This window comes from Alligator mississippiensis, chromosome 7 (assembly GCF_030867095.1).
Source record: "Alligator mississippiensis isolate rAllMis1 chromosome 7, rAllMis1, whole genome shotgun sequence".
Classification (NCBI taxonomy): domain Eukaryota; kingdom Metazoa; phylum Chordata; order Crocodylia; family Alligatoridae; genus Alligator; species Alligator mississippiensis.
Window position 1 is genome coordinate 25,876,267 of NC_081830.1, and position 22,774 is coordinate 25,899,040.

The window sequence follows — 22,774 nt, forward strand, 5'->3', positions numbered from 1 at the left end:
AGTAAACCTCAGAAAAGCAAAGACATCAAATGTCCAGTTGCAATTAAACTGGATTAGTTTTTGTATTATAACCCTTTATGTACAAAGCAAGTATTAGACAAATCCGATACTTGACATTTTACTTTGTTATGAATTTTTTTTTGGAAAAGCTTCAATTGAAGAAGTAATTAAGCAAATGATTGGGAAGATAATTCAAGACAGCAACAGACTAATGGAGAGATTATCTTTACCAGCACAGCCTGAGAGACACTTTGCAAGGACTAAAGTGACCCATCGGACAGGGGTCTTTTCCCAAAGAGACTTGTATTGCTGGACCGAGGAACTTTGCATGCAAAGGACCTGACCACATTGCACGGAAGTGAAACAGAGAGCAGAGATTCCATGAGAGTAGACTATGGCCCCAGAGGCCCTTTCTAGTCCTATACCACTCAGTATTTCAACATCTAGAAGGCTTCTGTGAATATCCTGGCACTGTGCTTAAGCTTCTGCTAATCCTGATACCTGAAGATGACAGAAATGTTTTATGACAAAACAAAGTTCTTGAAACTTTTACTTACAGGGAGAGTGAAAAAAGCTGGATGTTTAGACTCATCTTCATATTTGCCTTCTGTTGAGCTTCCAGTCTCCACTGCTTTAGACGTGGTGTTCTTACCAATCCCCATTGCTTCCAGATTGCTAATAACTTTTATATAGTAGTTAAACTGAAATTTATGGAATCTGAAGCTATACAGCAACAGGACTATTTCTGATAGAGAGGGAAGTTAGGAAAGCACCAAGTAGTCCAGTTGGAACATTAGGTTCTACGAGTGCCGATGGCGTCGATTGCACCTAGAAACGAAGAAGCGAAACCAGTTAAATCTTTTTAAAGAATGATACTGTAAGATACTAGCATAACGCATTACGAAGAGTCACGGACGCTGCAAGTGCATCTCAGTAGCTTTGTTATACAATACCATACACAAAACATTGATATTATTTATCATCAGGATTTCCTCCAATGGGTCGGAGAAAAGCAACCTCAGGGTTCCTTCCCTGTCAGCTAGCAATTTAAAATCTTCCAGCACTGGGTCCTTCCAGACAACACCCTCCAAGCTGTTAATTTTCTCCCAACCTAGGATACAACAAACAACAATGGCAAACAAGCTCACAAACAAACAAGGATCTTCTACAATTCCGCTTCCTTGGATCAAAGAAGAACTAGAAGTGAAAAGGCTATCACAACCCAGCAGTCAACACCTTTGTCTTCACTGACCATAGTTAATGTACTATTTTCCGACCTTATTCTGAAAGCTGTCCTGATCTATGAGAATACTTATATATTTTTTAATTTAACTAAGAGAGGTCAAGCTTGGCTAAAAGTAAGCCACAGAACAATATCAATTCACCACAGCAGTAAGAATCCAGTTACAATTCAAAAACGTGAATAATTGTTTGCAACTGGCCATTCTCCATATAGAATTACATTTTTCGTGCATTTAAGGGCTATCAGAAGTCTTGGGGATGTGAAATTTTTTATTAGACAAACTAGATGCTTGCAAAAAAATGCCTTTATTTGCAAGCTTTTGGACTTTGCATAGGGGAGTGCAAAGATTATAATATTTCTCCCAGGTGGAAATGAAAATTCAAATTGCAGATGAGCCTGCTCCAACTTGTATCTGAGCCTATTTTGCATAAAATGAATTTTTCCAACCAGGAGATCTTACACCCTCTGCTCTCCTGTGAGATCTGAATCTTCATTTCCACCTGAGAGAAATTTTTACAATCTTTGCACTCTCCTATGGCTGAGGAAGGACGCATATGCCCAAAAGCTTGCAAATAAAGGAATTTTTTGCAGCGATCTAGTTGGTTTAATAAAAGATATTACCTCCCCAAGAGTTCCAATTACTTTTGCCTGCAGACTAATCTTCGAAGTAAAAAGCAAGTTACTTATGTCAGAGGTAGAGTTAAAAACAGCACGCAGACTTTCTCCATATACTATTATTCATTCTGTCATGTCTCGTCTTTGCACCAGCTCAACACCTCTAACAATGAGGTGTGAAGCAATGATGTCAAACATGGACTGCCCTTTCGAGAAGGCACAAAAGTTGTATTTTTATTACTATGTACATTTCAGAACTTTGAATTTTTTTATTTTATTTTATTTTTTTACAGTAGGGAACTGAGAAGCCAGACTATAAAATGTTCATTAATATAACTAACAGCCAATTTTCGCAGAAAAGTACTGGAACAGATGCAAAGAGAAGTCTTGTGAAAAGCTTCAATCTTTTAGGCTAATCAGATTTTATGCTCAAGATGCGTATGCAGTTTCAGTTTCACTCCAGACAGGTGCAAAGTGCTGATTTGAAATGAACCAGAAGATCTTTCAATAGAAATATCTAAAACCAGAAAGAGCATAAAAGGTTTGGAGAGGGGTGGGGGAAGAACGGCGAGTGAACCATATTACAAGTTAAGTAATGTGGTATTCATATAGTTCCATCGTCCACTGTGCTGTGTGTGGCATTAAAGGAAAAAACTGCATTTATTGAATTCTTTAGAACAACCGCAGCTTGACTTATTTCTGCTTTGAATGATTAATTACAACAAAAATACTAGAAATGTCATTCTTGCTTTTCCCACTTGACTGAAAGAACCCATTATAAACTAGAGAAAAAAGAAAACTAGACTAAAAATTAAAAATATTTGCCTTCTTTTCTAGGAAGTTTATCATCACAGTAACAAATCTCCTTTTAGGAAATATTGGTAAGTGGAGAAGGAGAAAGGCTCACCACCTTTTGAATACAAAGTTTATTAAAACTCAGACTTAAAAAGGCCCACAAACTCATTTGATCTGCCTTCTCAAATAACTTCCAATTGTGTACCACTTCTGAATGAAATCATAAACTCATTCCATTTTGGAGTCAGCAGCATGCTGGCTTCGAATGTTAAGCTCTTGCTTTCACAACAGAGAGTATTAGCATGTTGTAGGACTTGGAGCCAGTGCAATTTTTTCACAGCTTTTAAAAGGAAGAGTAACTTTATGGTACTTACATATTTACTAAATTCTGAAAAGAAGCTTTATTAGAAAAAAAAAGCTAAGTATCACAGACTCCAGTCTAGACCAGTAAGTTGCATTTCTGAAAAATTTCTCAAGCAGTATCCAGCTCCTCTCACATGGCATTCTAGAAATTATTATTATTATTATTATTTTTTTACTGTTACTTACACTGGGTTGGTCTGGGAGAGAACCAGAGGAGGACTCAAAAGGACAAAGTGATCCCAGAGGTAGGATGTACTATAGCCACTGCTGTACCTGGTTTATCTCATCTTAGTGTTGGAAGTTGAGGGACTGCCCTATACTGGCTAGAGTCTCCACTGCTACAGAAAGTGGTTTTGCTCTTGGTGAAGGGAACAGAGAACGTGGAAGACTAAAGCTTTTGGGCTGGCTGATGTAAACGAGGAGTGAGGTATCAACACACCCTGAAGAACTGGGTATCATGCACACAGGTTATAAGGCCCTTGTGCTCGCTGCCCTGAGAAAGGAGGAGACTGGGAGCTTAGGCTCAATACAAGCTGACCTTAAAGGAGCAATGAAACCTCAAGTTCTAACAGTTGCACAATAAGAAACTCAGAATCAGGGGAAACCTCTTCAGAGATGAGCAGAACATCTAATTTACACATTACAAGGTGACATTTTCTTTTTCCTTTGTTTCTTAACTAGCTGACTTCTCCCACAAACCCAGGGGTGGGCAATTATTTTGGGTGCAGGGCTGCTTACCGAGTTTTGCCAAGCCACTGAGGGCCGCATGACAGGCAGCCCGGGGCAGATGAATGTTAATTTTCTAAATTTTTAGGGGTCCCACGGGCTGAATAGAATGGCCTGGCGGGCCGCATTTTGCCTACCCCTGCACAAACCTGATACACACCTCAGCCTGCTCTACAATCAGCTATTAAAACTTGGATCGATCCAAGGTAACAACACTTAGGTCTTAATACAAATATGAAACAAATGCAGAGCCCTAAAGTAACAACTGCCTGACTCTTAAAAGCACATCAGTGTTGCAAGTGCCCAGCAGCTGGAAGATCCCAGTGCACTGTAATTAAGTAGCTAGATATGGATTTGGAATTTTCTAACCTTTAGAAATGTGAAGGCCTGGAAAAAAACAGAAAAAAAAAATATTGGAAAATAACATTTCTCCTGTTTTTTCTGAAAAATTGGAATAAAAAAAAAATTAAAAGAAACCTTATGAAATACTTTCTTTTAGAATGATGAATACAATTTTTAAGACAAGGTCTTCACATACTGCTACCCTTTACTCCCCCAAAATGTTTTCTAATAACTATGTAACAGGAAGGCTTTTATGTAAGACTATCTATAGTATCAGATCATTATAATTCCTGTACACCCAGGATGAGCAGTACAGTACAACTCTCAAATGCAAGAGCAAGATACTTTTCTGCCCCCAGGGGCACTGTCATTTTCACAAGAGAAGGAAGGATTCAGTGCCTTCCTTGCTTGTTGACTTCCTCTGTTGTTGACTTTTAATCTAGAGGTTGGTGGATCTGTTCCTGTTCTCCTGACTACCCCACAAAGGACTGGAAGTGGACACCGGCAGCAGCATCCATTCGTTCCTGTAGAGATGAGAAACTAGGAGCTTATTGTCCTGCTTGCTCAAAAGCCTCAGGAGAGGAGATAGAGCAAGGCTAAAGGTTTTGGAGTTGAAAGGAACCTGCCTCCTCCTGCCTCTGTGACCTTGAGAGCCCCACAAGTACAGAAGTAGCACAAAGGAGCTAAAAGAATGTATACTTCTTTATTGAAAGGTAAGAGTTTAAATTTCTCTTAATTTAGTATATTATATTTTAGCTGCATTAGTATATTTTCATAACCTATGTAATTCATAATTGAATTCCTAATAATCTGATGTTTTGTGACAAATCACCCAACCTTAGCAGTGAGATGAGGCTGGAGGGCAGGGAAGTTGTTCAGTTAACTCTGAGGAGGCCTCTCCTCCCTCCATTACTAAATATGTACATGCTGTAGCTTAGTGATTATATATGCAAGCTAGCCACTTTTTCTCCCTCAGCAAAATGGTGTGACCAACTTCTAGCATATGGAAGCATTTCCACACTGCAAGTTGTTCTGAGAAAAAAAAAAAATGTAACTTGTAAATACTGTCAAATGAAATATGCATTTCCAAATGCTACTAGGATGGCCAAACACAGCTTTGCATGTAAGAAGTGTCCTGCAGACATTAAAAAATCCTTCATGGGTGTGAGGAGGAGGTAGATCATGATGATGAAAGTGCAAGTAGCTCTTTCCAAGATTTTTGATCCAGAAGTCCTGCTGCTGCAGCTGCTTCTTCTACAACATCAGCATCGCAAAGGGTTGCCCAATCAACATCCTCAAGTAACCAAATATTGCAACCAACTGTATACAAAAGACTCTCAGTAGCTTCATTTGTAGACAAGATGACACCTGACAATCAGGAAAAAAATTGATCAAGCTCTTGCCAGAGCAATATATTCTTCTGGGACGATGCCATTGTCAAGAACTGAAACTGCATACTGGCAGGAAGCTTTTAAATTACTAAGACCATCCAGCAGATATTCTTTGAGCAAGTCTCTTTTGGAGACAGAATATGAATGTGTAATGCAATCTGTGCACGGAAAACTCAACAAAGCACTGTGTTGTCTTGCAGTACTTACAGATGGATGGACAAATGTGTGGGGAGAAGGAATCAAACTATGCGATAACAACACCTCAAACAGTTTTTTGGTTTTTTTTTACAGAAGCACTGAAACAGGAAAGAACAGGCATACTGCAGAGTATATCAGTAGTAAAATGTGTGAAGTCCTACAGAAGATTGGACGTGGTAAAGTATTTGCTTTGCTGACTGACAATGCAAGTAACTTGAAAGCAGCACGGGAGATCATAATGGATAAATATCCACTAGGGGTGTGCAAAGCGGGCCCTATTTGGTTTGGATTCAGCCCAAATCAGGGACAGTGATTCGATTAGTTGATTAAGATCACTGTCCCCGATTCAATTCAGCCAAATCTGTATCTGAAGATTCAATGCTAATTTGGAGAATCAGCGATTCAGACACTTCTGTGAGCCCCAGAATCACAGCACTCATGAGCCCCTGGTACCTGGCATGTAGAAAAAAACATTTAAAGCTGTGCCTATGTCCGAATCTCCAAATCTTTCCGAATCGGTTCGGAACGTTCCGATTTGATTAGGAGAGATTAAAGGGTCCTTTGATTCGATTCGGATTCAGAGATTTGGCCAGCAAATTGGGCCAAATCTCCACCAAATCGAATCAGGGACCAAAGCTTCACACAGCCCTAATATCCACATACTACTGCAACAGAATGTGCATCCCATGGGCTAAACTTGCTTCTTAATGACATCGTGAAGTTGGACATTCTGCACAAGATCTATAGAAAAGCAAAAGAAGTTATGAAGCATGTAAAAGCTACTCATATTGTAGCTGCAGTCTTTAGAAGAAGCAGGAAGAAAAGAATGCAAAGAATAAAATAGTGACACACAAACTCTGTAGTAAAACTAGATGGGGTAGAGTGATGATCTCATTTGAAAGTTTACTAAAAAACAAAGAAGCCTTCAAGAAACAGTAATAACTGAGGATCTTAAAGTACCCAGAAGCGCAAAGAACACTGCACTTGATGAGGATGTCTTCTGGGTTCAGCTGCAGAACTCCCTGAAGATTCTAAAGCCAATTTCTTCAGCAATCACTGCATCCGAATCGGACAGTGAACTTTTGTCAGCCATTCCTTACCAAATGGCCCAGATAAAATCAACTATTTTTGAGAAACTAAGTGCATCTCTGCTTACAAGTACAGAAGAAAGAAAAGTGAAAAACTTTATTAACAGACGGGAAGAATTCTGTTGCTAACCAATTCGTGCTGCTGCAAATCTCTTGGATCCAAGATTCAAAGGCAGAAATGTTAGTGGTGACAGCACTGCTTCTGCATTTGACTGAATTACAAAACAAGCAACACACTTCAGATGTGATGTTGGAAAGGTACTTTCAAATATTGTAGAATACAGAACATCTTTAGGTATTTGGTCCAGGAATGCAGTCTGGGACTGCCAAGCATATCCCTCCTGCAATGTGGTGGCAAGGCCTTTGCATGACACAGCTTCTGTCTCCTCTTGCTTCTTGCCTCCATCTTCTGCAGCATGTGAAAAAACTGGTCTATGTTTGGAAATATTCATACCAAATCAAGAAATAAACTAACATGTGAAAGAGTAGAGAAGCTTATCTCAATCCGGGCAAACCTTGAGTTTTCAGAAGTCCATGAAGATGATAAAAATGAAGGATTAGAAGCAGCAGAAACTGCTGCTAGTGACAGCTTAGAAACAGACTGATTAGACAAAGTTTAACATAGCAAAATTGGTATTCAATGAATCTTGGGGTTTTTTTCCCCCTTTTTTCCCCTCAACTCTTTTTCTAGAAAGGAGTACTTTCTGTATCTACTTGACACTGTGGAGGAGACTAAGTCCAGAATACAGAATAACTTTCTTGGTTTTACTATAATGTTGATGGTTTCTTCTATTTTCAACTTTAATTTTTGCCTGCTTCTCATAAACTGGTAAAAAAACTAAGAGATGCTAGTTTCCTTAGAGTTCAGCAGCTTGTAGCTCTATTTGCAACAAAAATTAAAAACATTTTAAAGTAAATTCAATTAGTAAATTTGTAATTATTATCTGAATAAACTATGCTTTTAAAATTTACTAAATATACCAAACATGATAATTTTGTAAGCAAACCAAGTCATACATAATACATTTTATGTTCTTAAAGTAACAAAGTGAAGTTAGCGCTATAAAGGGTGCTAAGCAAATAAGTATTGCATACATTTCAATTTTTTTTCCAAAATTTCAGGTTTTTCCCCCAGAAACAGGGAAAAAATAATGTTTTTCCCCCCATGACTTCAAAACTTCCAGAAAGTTTATATCTCTACTGACTTTAGGCTACAAAGTTTGAAAATAAATCTTTGTTGCATGGACTTCAGGGACTTGTAGAGTAGAACACCTGCTCCTATGCACTATATAGTTTGAAAGCTGACAGAAAGCAGAAAATGTCATTGGGTATCTTTCATCGTCAGCATGCCAACATTCCATGTTAACAAGATGGCACCACTGTTTCAGAGAAGGATGTATCATGAACTCCAATTAAAGACATGCTTTCATATGATGCTACATCCAGCAGCTAGCTGAAAAAAAATTTTGGTTGAGTAACAAAAACACTGGACAGTCTGCTACGTATGATCCAAAAGGTAACTAGGTCAAGTAGACAATGCTGCTCCATTATACTGTAACACACGGTCCCAGACAACTTGACCGCCAAAAGACATTTACAAAGAGATGGGCAGGAGGCAACTCAGACTAAGACCTATGGGCCCTTGTACACGCGATAAAATTGTCCCTTTTAGCAGTTTAATTGCCCTTTTTAGCAATTTAATTGCATAACAGTGTACACATTTGGGGGGCATATTGTGATTAAATTAAATTAAATTCTGTAACTTTGTCAGAGTATTTCAATTTAACTGACTTTTTTACGTAGCAAAGTAAAACACATCTGACGTATTTTAGTTTGCCATGTAACAAATTACAGCGATATTCATCACGTGTACAAGGGCCATATGAGTTGCCAGAGAAAATCCAAGCAGATGCTGGGGTGGATGCTAAGGGACAATCTGGAAGAGATTCCATTTCCAATGGACACAGACCTAAACTGATTAGAGTGGTTTTAGAACTGCCTGAATTAGTGAAGCCAACAACTGGAGAAACTGGCCAATTGTCGCCTTGGGTCCGCCACGATCCACTGGCTGGAAAATTGGTTCCGTGGTTGGACCCAGAAGGTAGTAATTGATGGAAGTCTCTCATCATGGTGTCCTGTGACCAGTGGGGTCCCCCAAGGCTCTGTCCTTGGACCCATACTGTTCAACATCTTCATTAATGATGTGGACACTGGAGTCAGAAGCGGACTGACCAAGTTCGCCGATGACACCAAACTTTGGGGCAAAGCATCCACACCAGAAGACAGGTGGGTGATCCAGGCTCAGCAAGTGGGCAGATGAGAACCTGATGGTGTTCAACGCCGATAAATGCAAGGTTCTCCACCTTGGGAAGAAAAACCTGCAGCATCCTTATAGGCTCAGCAGTGCTATGTTGGCTAGCACTAAGGAAGAAAGAGACTTGGGGGTCATCATTGACCACAAGATGAACATGAGCTTGCAGTGCGATGCTGCGGCTAGTAAAGCGACCAAAACGCTGGCTTGCATCCATAGATGCTTCTCAAGAAAATCCTGGGACGTCATTCTCCCCTTGTACTCGGCCTTAGTGAGGCCGCAGCTGGAGTACTGCGTCCAGTTTTGGGCTCCACAATTCAAAAAGGATGTGGAGAAGCTTGAGAGAGTCCAGAGAAGAGCCACACGCATGATCAGAGGTCAGGGAAGCAGACCCTACGATGACAGGCTGAGAGCCCTGGGGCTCCTTAGCCTGGAAAAGCGCAGGCTCAGGGGTGATCTGATGGCCACCTATAAGTTTATCAGGGTGACCACCAGTATCTGGGGGAACGTTTGTTCACCAGAGCGCCCCAAGGGATGACGACTAGGTCGAATGGTCATAAACTACTACAAGACCGTTTCAGGCTGGACATAAGGAAGAATTTCTTTACTGTCCGAGCCCCCAAGGTGTGGAACAGCCTGCCGCCGGAGGTGGTTCAAGCGCCTACATTGAACACCTTCAAGAGCAAACTGGATGCTTATCTTGCTGGGATCGTGTGACCCCAGCTGACTTCCTGCCCCTGGGGCAGGGGGCTGGACTCGATGGTCTTCCGAGGTCCCTTCCAGCCCTAATGTCTATGAAATCTATGAAACTTTATTGAGGCTCTAATTAGTCAGGTTTACTTACAGCATAGCACCTCCCCCCCCCCTCCCCCAAATAGCCAATTAAATGAAAAAGCAAGGCAAGTCCTAGCTAATTATGGAATGGCAACTTCCTTCTGATTGTTACTGGTTTAGACAACCATCAAACCAGTCATACCCAATTTCTGCATTTATTTTTCTCTAACCTAAGCACAGATTTTTAAAAATACACTCCAAGATAGTGATGCATGCTCCATCTTCCTAGTCCAAGTCACCTTTTACATAGTACTCTGGCTACATACGACCACAACTGCTCTCTACAGACGTGCTGATCAGTGTTCCCTCTAAGCTGCACGGCCGCACAGGTGCACCTGGCAGTGCGGCATCAGCACTCAGCTTAGAGGGAACACTGGTGCTGATGCTTGTTGTCATAGCAATGAAGATAATATCAAGTCCCACAGAAATCCATAAGATTTTTATGCACAATTTATAATACAATCATAAAATACTTAAAGCTATGCTGCATGAGCATTAGCTTCTTCTTAACAAAAAAAACTGGAGTTCCTGCCAGTTCACTGAAAGCAAGAAAACTTGATCTTCAATATGTAAAGTATTTGGGGCAGAGCCTCTCATTCTGTCTGAAGAACGCCTAACACAATGGGGCCTTTATGTCTGGGCCCTGCCATAACAAATTCTACCTACTGTTACTTCACAGCTTGCACCTCCTACAGCTTTTGACATTCAGGATTGCCAAGTGAAAATCTTCTATTGGAAGATGAACATTTACACCCAAGTTATGAGCATTTGAAACCCAGGGCTTAAGATCTATTTTAGCAATTTATGCTGCTCCGAGATCTGCTTACCATTTTCTGTAACAAGTACAACAAAATCCCTGTCCCCAAAAGCTCAAAACCCAAATTCCAGCTCAAGTGTTGGCAAGGCTATCTGCAGCTGTGCTGTCAGACTTTATGTAAAGTAACTCTCCACCACATGGGTATGAGATTAATCAAGACCAATATGCACTAAACACATGTTATATGAAGAGAATACTGGACTGGAGACCCTCTCTTTCAAAGGTGATGTCTTACACTCAGCATTCCTCCGAAGACTCAAGAAATGACAGGGGCTTAAATTGAGACCATATAAATACATAATTTAATAGTGTATATCCATATCCCAAAAACTGCTCCAGGCGAGCAAAGGGATTTGTCTATTTGAAAGTCTTTCAATCTTGCTGGGGCTGCACATAAAATTAGGTTCTTGCTCTAACACACTATTTTTAAACTTTAAACTACTTTTTTCCAGCTTACTCTAAAGGACAACTTTTCCCAAAGGCATTTTCAATAGGCCTGTGTGAATAGGGAAGTATTCGACTCGGATTTGTCTGAGCCATGGGGGCTTCTCCCACTGCTCCTCCAGCTGTGCCTGCCTCTGCCCCAGCGTGGGAAGCTGAGGGAGAAACCTCCATGGGTGCCCAGCCTGGTCCCATGCCCCGCCCAGCCTAGCCAACATGTGTGTGTGGGGGGGGGGGGGGGGGGGGGGGGGGGGCACGATGCAGGCACAGCTCACTCTGGGCAGCGGCAAGGCCTAGTCCCTGCTCCCAGTGCTACCATGCCTGCATCAACGCTGGGAGTGGGGGGCTCTATCCTGCCGCCGCTTACCAGCCAGTGCAAAAGGGAATGGGATGCGGGTGCAGCAGCGCTGGAAGTGGGGGCTATGCCCCGCTGCTGCTTGCCCCCATCCAAAGAGTGAGGCGTGCCTGCATCCCCCCCAGCAAGCAGCAACAGGGCATAGTCCCCCGCTCCCAGCGTTGCTGTGCCCACATCCCACACACCCCTGGCCCCCTCCCCAAGTAATGCGCATCAACTGGGCAGCTTGCCCCAGCCCCAGCCCCTCCCTACCCCAGGCTGCTTCCCTCCCCATCAGACTTACCAGTTGAAGGCAGCTGTGCCAGCTGCCTGTTTAGTTTATGGCTGAATCTCTGCAGCGGCCCAATCTTTTCTGAAGCTTTTCCGAATAGACTCGGATGCTTCAAATCGATTCGGAGCTTTTAATTGGTCTCCTGATTCGATTCAGATTCGGAGATTTGATCCCCGAATTGGGCCGAATCTCCTCCAAATCGAATCGGATTCCAAAGCTTCACACAGCCTTAGCTTTCAACCCAAAACCTTCTTTGGTTAGAAGAATTGTTACAATTTGTTTGCTTTCAATGCCTTTCAAAACAAAAATAGTTTTCCATAATATTTACTTTAAAGCTTTTAAGCACTGCTTAGCAAAAGCAAAAGCAAAAGCAAACTGCCAGTGAAACAACTGTTTCCAAGCTGTCCTCTACCGGGCCATGCTAACAGGCCATATGATACTACCCTCACCATACCCTCTTCATTTCGAAATCTGAAGCTAAAAGTGAATGCTGGGCCACGAGAAATTTTGAGGTGTGTCAGTGGTTCGCTGTCACAAAAGATTGGGAAGCAGTTCACTAAACAATCAGCAATCTCAGCAAATTAATTATTCACCAAAAAAATTCACCCAGCTCTACAAAGAACCAACCTGTCTCCACTACTATGTTCTCTACAACTTTATCTCTCGTACTCTCTTTCTTTTGATCCTTGACTGTTTCAATATGTGACTACCCTCCCACCAAACCGCTTTATTATCCTTGATTGGTTCAATCTCTTTTTGCTTTGCAACATACTATGCATTAAATTCACCTGCAGATGAGACTTTAATGAAAGGTCAAGTGGGAAGCCTACAAAACTAACTCCAGAAGTAGATTTCAAAGATGGCAAACAGTATTTGGGAGATCAGCATTTAATTGAATTAAGTTAAACAGTACAAAAGCTGAAAATTAAGTGAATTGCTGACTTTCCTTTAGATAAACCTCATTATCGGAGAGAAAGCATGACACCTAGTATTCCATGTAGGGCAGGTTATGGCACAATTCATATAATTTTATATATTGTATGTTCTATCTGGTCTCCAAAGGTTGACTACCCAGAAATTTAGAGAACTTCAAATTCTCCTGGATGCTACACATGGCGTTAAATCCTTTTTAATGCACTCAGAAAACCTCCTTGGTAAACACTGCACCTTTTAACACTCTCTAGATTTCTACCTGACAATTTATTAACATAAACTACTTGAATCTAGAAGACTAGACACATTCCTCCTCTGGTGAAATGACTCCCTTCTAAGAGCGAGTCACATAACAAGCTATTAAAAATACACATACACCAAAAGTTGGAGTTCACTTTCCAGAACTCTGGCATACTTCCAGCCACAAACTATTTCCTCATCTAGTCAGGTCAGTTATGCAAAAAAAGCTAATAACTGCTCATACCTAACATATCCTCATATTTTCTAACTTCTTTTCTAAAACCAGCATCAGTCTGTGAAAGTTTTAGCAATCAGATTCTTGAGGAACAGGGGGTTTTCCTTTCTTTATTAAACATCCAAAGATCTTTACTCAACAAACTGAAAAAACACTAAGATGCCAACCTTCACTCACATTGATTTCAAGAATCTTTAAAAATTATTTTAGAAGCAAGTATATGCTGCTATGAACAATGAGTTTACAGATTAAGAATAGTTTTGGCATTTCTGAACATTTGGTTGCAGCTCCAAGATGATCAATTTTCTACAGCAAATAATTTTCTACAATAAACAACACTAGTTTTCTACATTTCTAATAAATAAAACTAGCTAAATTCCTCAAATCCAAATGACAGTGACTTCTTAAAATCTGAAGCGCGTCTTGTTTTATAGCTTATGATCTTTTTATTTACTATGCTCTTAATTACCTAGATTTAAGCAGCTGATTTTTCAACTAATTCATTTCAAAATTTAAAAGGGAATTCAGGAGAACTAATCTTACCTTAAAGAATCTGTACTAACCTCTGCAGCTCTTCTGTACCAGCTAGCCTATTCAGTCTCTCCTGTTTTCTACAATCAGCAACTGTGTAGCCTGTGAGTTGTAGACATAATGACGAAGGATTTTTATAATCAGAATGGGATCCCCACATTGTGTAACTATTTTATCCAATCAGAATCTTTATGTACATTACACAACAGCTAAAATAAAAGAAGACACCACATGGTCACAAGCTGGTACTACATGCCTCTAACCCAAGTAGAAAAATTATACAAACATACAAGGGCTTTATGAGTAATAGCCAAATGTACACAAACCACATTAAATTACTGGCACTGGTTTAGACATGATAAACTAGCTTAAATATAGTGGAATTACAATCAGAGAAGAAGTAGAATACAGCCAAAATACACAAATCAAGGTGTGCAAATATTTCAGTGCCTGATCCTGTACAACTATAACGACAATATCTTTCTCCACCCACTTCCCTTATAAATGATGCACAGTACTTACATAAACCCACATTATATAAATTGTTATGAAAAGGTTTTTCCCTCGTCTCCATTAACAAGAACTTGGGTCCTGGGTACGACCTTAAACTGCATCTGACTGGAGGGCCTGGTGACCACACAGTTGGGCTATGTGTGGCAGGGTAGCACCTAAGAAGTACCACAAAGTCATAACCTCCAGAATAAAGGGAGTATAGGGCACCCCAAACCCTAGCCCCTACTGCCTTGGGGCTGCAGAAAGACTGAGGGACATCACCCTGATAGAAACTGAGGTGCAAGGCAGTCAGCAGCAGTTCTTATCTGTTGACCTCTGGCTGAAAATACAACCATCAAGGCACTGAATGTGGGGATTTGGTCTGGCCTTTGAATTCTGTCTCAATGGTCTAAAGGTGTGGGAGGGTTAGGTCTTGGGTGGCCTCCACTCCTACATATTCTTGTCTAGATGTACGTATGGAAGGTCTTGGCGCAACAGTCGCAGGACTCTGTATAAGAGGATTCATCAAACACTTGTCTAGTCCTTTTATGTGTACACCATGATCCAGAGGGTCAGAGGTCGCCTGCTACTCACCAGCCCTCACTTCTGGCTATACTCCCTTCTCTCCACAGATAAAAAGCCAAACGTCACTCTTACACTGATTCCCACCTCCTTTGCTCACTCTCACCCACGTGCCCTTTCCACTCATGCAGTTTGACGCAGATACCCAAGTCTTTTACTCTTTAGAACCGCCCACGCCACAATAATTTTCAATTACAATGATCATTTGCTAAATCTCTGCGTTACCCTTACCGCATTAGTTTGTTCCAGTCAGCACTGAAGCCACCCATGACAGCGTAGATGCTGTTTGGCACAACACTCTAAATGCACTGGATTTTGTAAACTTGCCCCCTGTATAAAAACTACTCTTCACTACGCTCAATTGATGAAGTGGTAAATCGCAATTAAGAAAGTTGAACCCAACCACAGATTCCTTCTGACAGATGTGTGGTACCCCCGCAATTCTAGCATTGGTGATAGATGGACAGGTATTGCATACTGCTAACTAAACAATGTACTCACTCCCACTTCCAATTTCAAGTGATTTTGAACCAAGATTTTTAGTGGCAGAAGACAAATCAATGGCGCCACCTAGCTCCCAGCTCTTGGTAAGCAATTTAAATGGTATGCAAACATACAGCTATTTTTTCCGCTGAAGACCGAAAGTGAATGCCACAGTTACAAAAGCAGCAACTTTCACAATGATTTTTACAATGATTTCCAAACCCTGGGAATTTTCTCCCTTTGTTTTACCTTGTCTTATGCCAACATGCACTTCAGTGACACACCTTCACATTACATGCTTGAACACTGAGGTTCATTTAACCCTGCTTATGTTTGCTGCTCTTTACATAATCAACATGAAGTACTGACTTATTGACTCCGTACTAGTTCAGTCACCCACATTTTGTGGAATATCTTCCTCATGAACTTTCCCCCAGAACGTTACTGTACTTTTTATTTAGTTTGCATACGGCTTGTACTAGGTGTGGCACAACGATCAGCCTACGCCATCACAAATACCAATAAGGCAGGATAACGAGGTAATGCATGCAAACTCTTGCCTACAAAATGACTCCTTTGATCTTCCATCAAGTCTTGGAAAACAACTGAAGAAAAATGCTATTACCAAAAATTAGCTACTGGACTTCTCTCTCAGGATGTTTCAAACTTAGCTGCAAAGCCTGATTTAAAAACCGCCCCAAGTTTCAAGTGTGTTAGCCAGCATTCAACTGCTTCAGGCTGCTCTTATTCAAGGCAGAACTTCTACCAAAGACAAATATCCCTTCACCTAGGGAGTCACACGGGAAAAATCTGATTCATCAAGCAGAGGGTCTCTAATTCTAGGAGAGGGTTGCCATGTCAAGTAGTCTCTCAAAATCACGATGGCAGGTTCACGAAGGCAAGCGGTTTAACAGGAGGGTAGCATTATACGTTATTAACTACATTAGTTAATTCAAGTCTCCTCACAATTTTGAAAACCTAGAAGAAAAAACCTAAATCTGATCTTGCAGACATTTACCTAACCTTAGGACTTCAAATTTTAACTACAGTTTCAAATACAGTAAAGCTGTCTGTTACGAGACGTAATTTCATTTCTGAGCAAATGCTCCAAGACCTTAAATCTGGTCTCGTCATCTCAATTAAAAAGCACTTGTAAATATGAAAACATTTAGGGTTCCTATGCTTGGCAGTGGGTAAATTATAAGCAGAGGACTATATTAGTAGAATTATTCTGAAAGCCTGCAACATATGACTGTAATAAGGGATCCTTAAAACTTGATAAATATTTGCTCCCAACACGACTTGATTAGTCCCATCTGACACTTTCTTCTCCAAAAAAACGGAGGGCCCTATCCACCTTCATACATCTGAAGAGCTCGGATTCCTTCTTGGTGGGAAAGCATATGTATTTCAAATCTGATTTCTTTTTTTAACTTTCTTCTTTTTTTTTTAACCTCAGTTTCTTTGAGGGAAGAGTAGCCTTCATGCAAATGAGATGGTTAACACTGCACAGCACAGACTTAACTTATACAGAAAAAAAGAAAGAAAAAAATCACAGGCAAGATGGCACCTAAATATCTGAAAAGGTAATGCTCTACATTTACTGGATCTCTACTTACTTTCAGAAACAGGCCCCAGGGCAGGGGTGAATAAAATGGCAGATCCGGCTGGCGGTCAGACTCCATTTCCCAGCAGCCCCTGCCTGCACAGCCCCAGCTGTCTCCATGGAGACCCCGGGGCCAGCAGGGCCATGACAGCCCAGGGCTGCGACAGCGCGGGGCTGTAGAGCCAGAGCCCGGCCCCGGACCTGTGCTCCTGGGGTCTCCATGGAGATTGGCAGGTAGCGGCATGGGCAGGGAGCTATTCTGAGGCCAAGGGAGACTCAGGATCTTGTGGTTGTAACAGCACAGGGCAGACCTGCTGGGCAGACCTGCTATTTGCTCCCTCCGCACTTGTCGCAGGGGTCTGCAGGCAGCAGGCTGCAGCTCTGCCCTGGCGTTAGATCCCACCATTAGCCCTGTCACCACCATTAGATCCCAGGTCTGCCTGCATACCTGTCTTGCTCCTGGGTGCTGCCCTAGCCCATCCTATCCCAGCTGCCGGGCTGCACATCCTGCCTGCATGGGTCCCACCCTCATCAGTGGGTGCAGGGTAGACTAGAAAATGGCCACAGGCCTGATCCCATGGGCCAAACTCTGCCCACCCCTGCCTTAGGGTATGTTTTAATATGGCTTCGCTTGCTGTTGTTGGGTGCAGCATACAAGTAAACATTCATAGATCGTAAGGTCAGAAGGGACCTCGGAAGACCACTGGGTCCAGCCCCTGGTACCAAGCAAGAAAGACAACCAGAGGTCAGGTGACCCCAGCAAGGTGACTGTCTAGTCTCCTCTTGAAGATTTTCAGGGTAGGTGAATGCACCACCTCTGGAGGGAGCTTATTCCACAGCCTGAACACCATGACTGTGAAGAAGTTTTTCCTAATGCTGAGCCTGAATTGATCTTCCAGGAGTTTGTAGCCATTACTCCTGGTTTTCCACTCGGGTTATAGATGAACTATTTCATTCAAGTTTCAGTGATATCATTGACCTCAGGGAAGCAAGAGAGATTCAACATTCCCATGAAATTTGCTACCCACACAAAAAGGTACAACAGAACAGACGGTACTCAAAGAAAAACCTATCACTGGAACTGGAAAAACCACTTATCTAGTGGTGAGAGTCATCTCCTACTCAAGAAGGAAATCAAGAACTCCCCAAACACCTGATATTTACCAGTATTTCATCAAATTAGTCTTCCATTAGATTGGCCAATGCCAGAGATAACAATATTGCTGGCAAAATTTAGAAACTCGAACAAGTCTACATTTGAAACTTCTGCTAGTATAACGTTGTCTGCTAGGGATGTAACTTTTTATGATGCAAGTCCAAGCTTTTTTATATTTTAAGAATATATTTAATATAGTATACTGTTATTTTCATTTTCTAAGAGCAAATGCAAGTCCAAGCTTTAACAGTCTTTACATCAACATGCTGTTTACACGGGTGCTTAAAGAAAACACCAGACCTTAATGCCGACCCATCACACAGAACACTCACTGCAACTCTGAAGATGTGTTAGAAGCGAAGGAAGTAAATGTAGAGTCCTCTTCAGCTGAATCATCTCCTCAAACCTGTTACTTCCATCAAGGTTCAATACGGAAGCAAGACTTGCTGCAATACTGCTAACCGCTAAAGCATACATAATGCACCCCGCTTTCATTTGAAATTAAAAAGCCCCTTCAATCTTCAAAGAATAGCCAAAAGTCAATCGAAAATTTAGCACACTTTCTCATTTTCTTTCCATTTATCCAGCTGGCAGAGTTATGCCTTCCTCACTCAGTGACTTTTCATTCCCACGGGATCATTTCAGGAAAGCTTCTTGAGAAATAGTCAGCAAAGTTACGCTACTTGTGCAGAGGGATTATTGCTTTGTATCAAACATAGGATTCTCAGTTTTCTTTAACTACACTTACTTCTTGTCTACTGTAGAGTTCTCCAGGGGATGCTACAGAACACCACACCTCTAGACTGCAGAGCTTAACACACCTATGGGATGTTAAATCTTAATACTACCATGTCGGCCATCTGTATAGTATATACCCAACACGAAAGCAGAAGCAACAAAAGGAAAGAGAAGCAAGAGGCCAAGGGACCACTCTGCTTTCATGTATCATGGGGTCACAAAACCTTTCTAAATTCATTCTTGTTTGATATGGGAGCTTTAGAATTTATATCCAATCTTGATTTTTACATAATGGAGAACCCAGCAAAATCCTTGGAAGGAAGAGGAAACAAAGAGCAAAAAACATGGGAGGAGAAGGGGGAAGGGGAGGGAAGCAGGTGCATCAGAGATGCCACTTCTCTTCTGGGAACAAATGTACCCAAACCTCTTAGCATCGGGCAAGACAGCCAGACCGATAACACTCTAGGCAATCTACAAAACTGAAAAAAACTAAGACTGGAGCCCCTAAAAATAGGAAACTAGTGGGGAAAATTACTATTGTGGTCCTTTATATAAGGGAATACAATTTCCTTCCAGACTACAAGATTTGGTATTGTTTTAATGTTGCAAGTCTTCATATTTCAAACCTGACAAATTGCATAACTGTTTATAGGAAAGACTGGAGGAGTGAGAAACGGTGTATTTGGAAGAGGAAAGGATGGCCTAGCAAGACCCCAAGCATCCCAGCTCCCAGGTGAGTGCACTGATAAAGGAATATGGCCATGGCTGTGACCAGAAAACTTAAGCATATCCTAGAACTAAGGCTGAATTTTGAAAAGGGATCGGCTGATGAGTTTTCCCCTCTGTATACATTTAATAAGAACTTAAGCCTCAATTTTGAATTTCTTTCAAGGATTTTATCCAAAGGGAACTAAAACAGGGTGGTATCCTGTAGAACTTAATCTGAATAGGCCTTCAAGTAGCTGGCCACGACAAGCTGCTGCTATGACTTCAAAGCAAGTAAGGAAATTCCTGAAGGGTAACTCTGACTTTTCCTGCTCAGGTTGACGGAATGATGGAACTGAAGAAGTTATAGAATCATTGATGTGCCTGTAGGAAAAGCAAAATGATCTCTAAAAATGAGGTGCCAAAAGTGGATGGCTTTTCAAGAGAACTTATGTATAACTGAGTTTCGTAAGACTCCAAGCTGAAGACATTGGCAGCTAGTAATGATGGCTTCCTCTGATATACTAAGGAAGATTAGTGACTAGAGCAAGAACCACATTCAGCCAGAAGTTCACAGCCTAAATGAGGGGGGTAGCAACTACTTGTAATAAAGAAAAATAACCATTTTAATTTTTAACAAACCATTCTTTTTGTTCAATGACATTGTCTAGTGCTGCTCCAATTTTCCTGTAAAGTTAATAGTTTAGAACAGATTTAGAACTATTACTTTTTTGTGCATCCTTTAAGTGCAAATATTTACCTAAATGGGTGATAATGTCCAAGGGACATATTCTCATTGTGGTTTGGTATTGCTGCTTAGTTATGACAAAAATCAGCCAGATCTAAACAAAGACACTGTGCAGTTTACCAAACAGTACACAAGATACAGATTTTATTGATGACCGAGCTCTGCTTAGTGATGGTTAAACCACAATGGCAAGTGACTGATAGATTTCCAGACACACATACATACACAGTTAACTGTTATTTAAAAACAAAAAACAATACCCCCACCCCGATCCAAAGCAAGTCCCAGCAATTCCCAACTCGCATATTAATTTAGCAGATGAAGAAAATGAAGTGGGAAGCCAATTCACTCACCTTGACAGAAACCTGCAAGCAAACTAGGAATCCAAAAATGGAAGTCATGACAAATGAATGGACAAGGTACCATTTACCTTCATCAGTCAAAACTAGAGCTGGTCACTAAAAAATTACTATTTAAAAGACCACCGGTAGCAGGGCACTGGGGTCTGCCTGCTTCTTCAATGGAGGCAAAGTGGGGGCACTAAAAGGGGGCTGGTGGCAATTAAGGACTCACCTGACCAGCGGCAGGCTGGGCTAGAGCTATATAAGCCCCGAGCCTGAGCCCACCAGCCATCCAGCCCTGCGAGCCAAGAAGTGAGGGGCTCAGGGCTCCTGAATCCTGGAAGGAAGCCACTCTACAATGCAGGAAACAAGGAAAGGTGCCTGGGGCAGTGCCACAGGGGCTTAGTTATACAGGCAGGTGACCCTGGTTTATGTTAAGCCTAGGGAAGGCTTAAGGTGCTCATTATAAAGTTGTACTAGAAATTTAGCAAGGGGAGGCAAGACCTACTCAGAGGGCCAACAGCCCAAGAGTGGCTGAGAGTGGGCCCCTGCAGGGTGTACAGGGGCCTAGAGAGTAGGGATCCTGAGATTCACAAGCCCTGGGTCAAGAAAGGGCCGGGAGGGTGATCAGGAGTCCAGGAACACAAAGCAGGGCTGACAGAGTGAAACCAAGGAAGTGCCAAAGACAGGCAGAGCTGCCTGGTAGGGCTGTGTGAGGCTTCAGTCCCCGATTTGATTCAGCGGAGATTCGGCCCGATTTGGTGGCCAAATCTCCGAATCGAATCAGAGGATCCTTTAATCTTTCCAAATCGGATCGGAACCCTGCAAATTGATTCAGAGAGACGCGGTGATTCAGATGTAGACACAGCTTTAAATGTTTTTTCTACAGACCTCTGGGTAGCAGGTGGATTGTGAATGCTGCGATGGTGGGGCGGATGGAGTGTCCCACAGGAGCACAGGGACTTCCCAGCACACACTGCAGCAGACCCAGGAGTGAATCAGAAGCACTTCCGGTCCACTTCCAGGTCTGCCAGTGAGAGCACTGGGGTCCCCTGGCATCCCCCCCAGCTCAGCGACTGATGCCTCCTGGGTCTGGGGGTGCCCCTGGGATCTGCCCGCAGCTGATCGCCGAGCTGGGGGTGCTGGGGGCCATCCAGAGTGGTAGTACTTCTGGTCCACTTCTGGGTTTGCCACCAAGCACATGGGGAGCCCCCCGCGCTCCTGTGGGATGCTCCATCTGCCCTACCATCACAGGTTTCACGAGCCACCCGCTACCTTGAAGTATGTAGAAAAAACATTTAAAGCTGTGTCTATGTTTGAATCGCTGATTCTCTGAATCTTCAGATGCAGATTCGGCCAAATTGAATCGGGGACAGTGATCCAAATCAATTAATCAAATCGCTGCCCCCAATTCGGGCCGAATCCGAATTGAATAGGGCCCATTTTGCACACCCCTAGTGCCTGTGTGGGGGACCTGGAGATTCAGAAGCCAGTGACTGCCTGACTGTCTGACCAGAGGGTCCATAAGCCCAGGGATGGGGTGAGAGTCAGATTAGGGTTCATGAGTCTAAGAGGGGCTGAGTTGGACCAGGGGTCCGAGACCCTAGAGAGAGGGGCTGTGCATGGGGTTAGGGGTCTGAAAGCTCAGAAAAAAGGCTGATTGAGGGGCCATGGAGGAGGGGGTGTGACAGTAACATTGTAAGACCTAAGTGATAACACCTGCAAGGCTTGAAGCATGGTGTAGCAGAGGAACAGAGCCACACAATTTGCCTTTAAGGTTACAAGTGCCCTGCAGGGGCACAGGCAGGCCAAGGGGGACCTATCAGGCCTAAGGTCTGGACTTAGACTAGTGGGATCCAGGAGAAAGACCCACCGTGGAAACAGTCCAGATTAAGGCTCACACTAAGGCCCATGGGCAGCCTCCCTTACTCAACTTTCAATAAGAACAAGGAAAGGTGGGCTAGCAACTGAGGGAGGACAACATTAGAGTCAGCTGGGCACCAACCCATTGATCTTCAACTCAAATGTCATTTCAACCTCAATACGTGGATGTGAAAAGTGGCAATGAAGAGTAAAAAAACTAATCGGCAATGCTCAAAATGTATGTGTCCAAGTGCTCAGACTAAGATTGATACAAACTTTGTTTCATTGGTTTAGACCCACATGCGTGCATTCAACTCTAAAGTCTTGACTA

The 22,774-nt window shown here is 42.3% G+C and overlaps 1 protein-coding gene across 5 annotated transcripts in view; it reads right to left on the minus strand.

The window, feature by feature from the left end:
• SLC23A2 (solute carrier family 23 member 2) overlaps positions 1-22,774 on the minus strand; it is an 80,033-nt gene that overhangs the window by 44,897 nt on the left and 12,362 nt on the right. For 3 of the 5 annotated variants that reach the window (XM_019482438.2, XM_019482439.2, XM_014606435.3), the window contains one exon: positions 558-828. In XM_019482438.2, the coding sequence (XP_019337983.1) occupies positions 558-662 (105 nt within the window). In that variant the 5' untranslated portion in view covers positions 663-828. Of the gene's footprint in view, positions 1-557; positions 829-13,741; positions 13,832-22,774 lie in introns of all 5 variants that reach the window. The other 2 variants (XM_019482437.2, XM_019482436.2) reach the window with 2 other exon arrangements.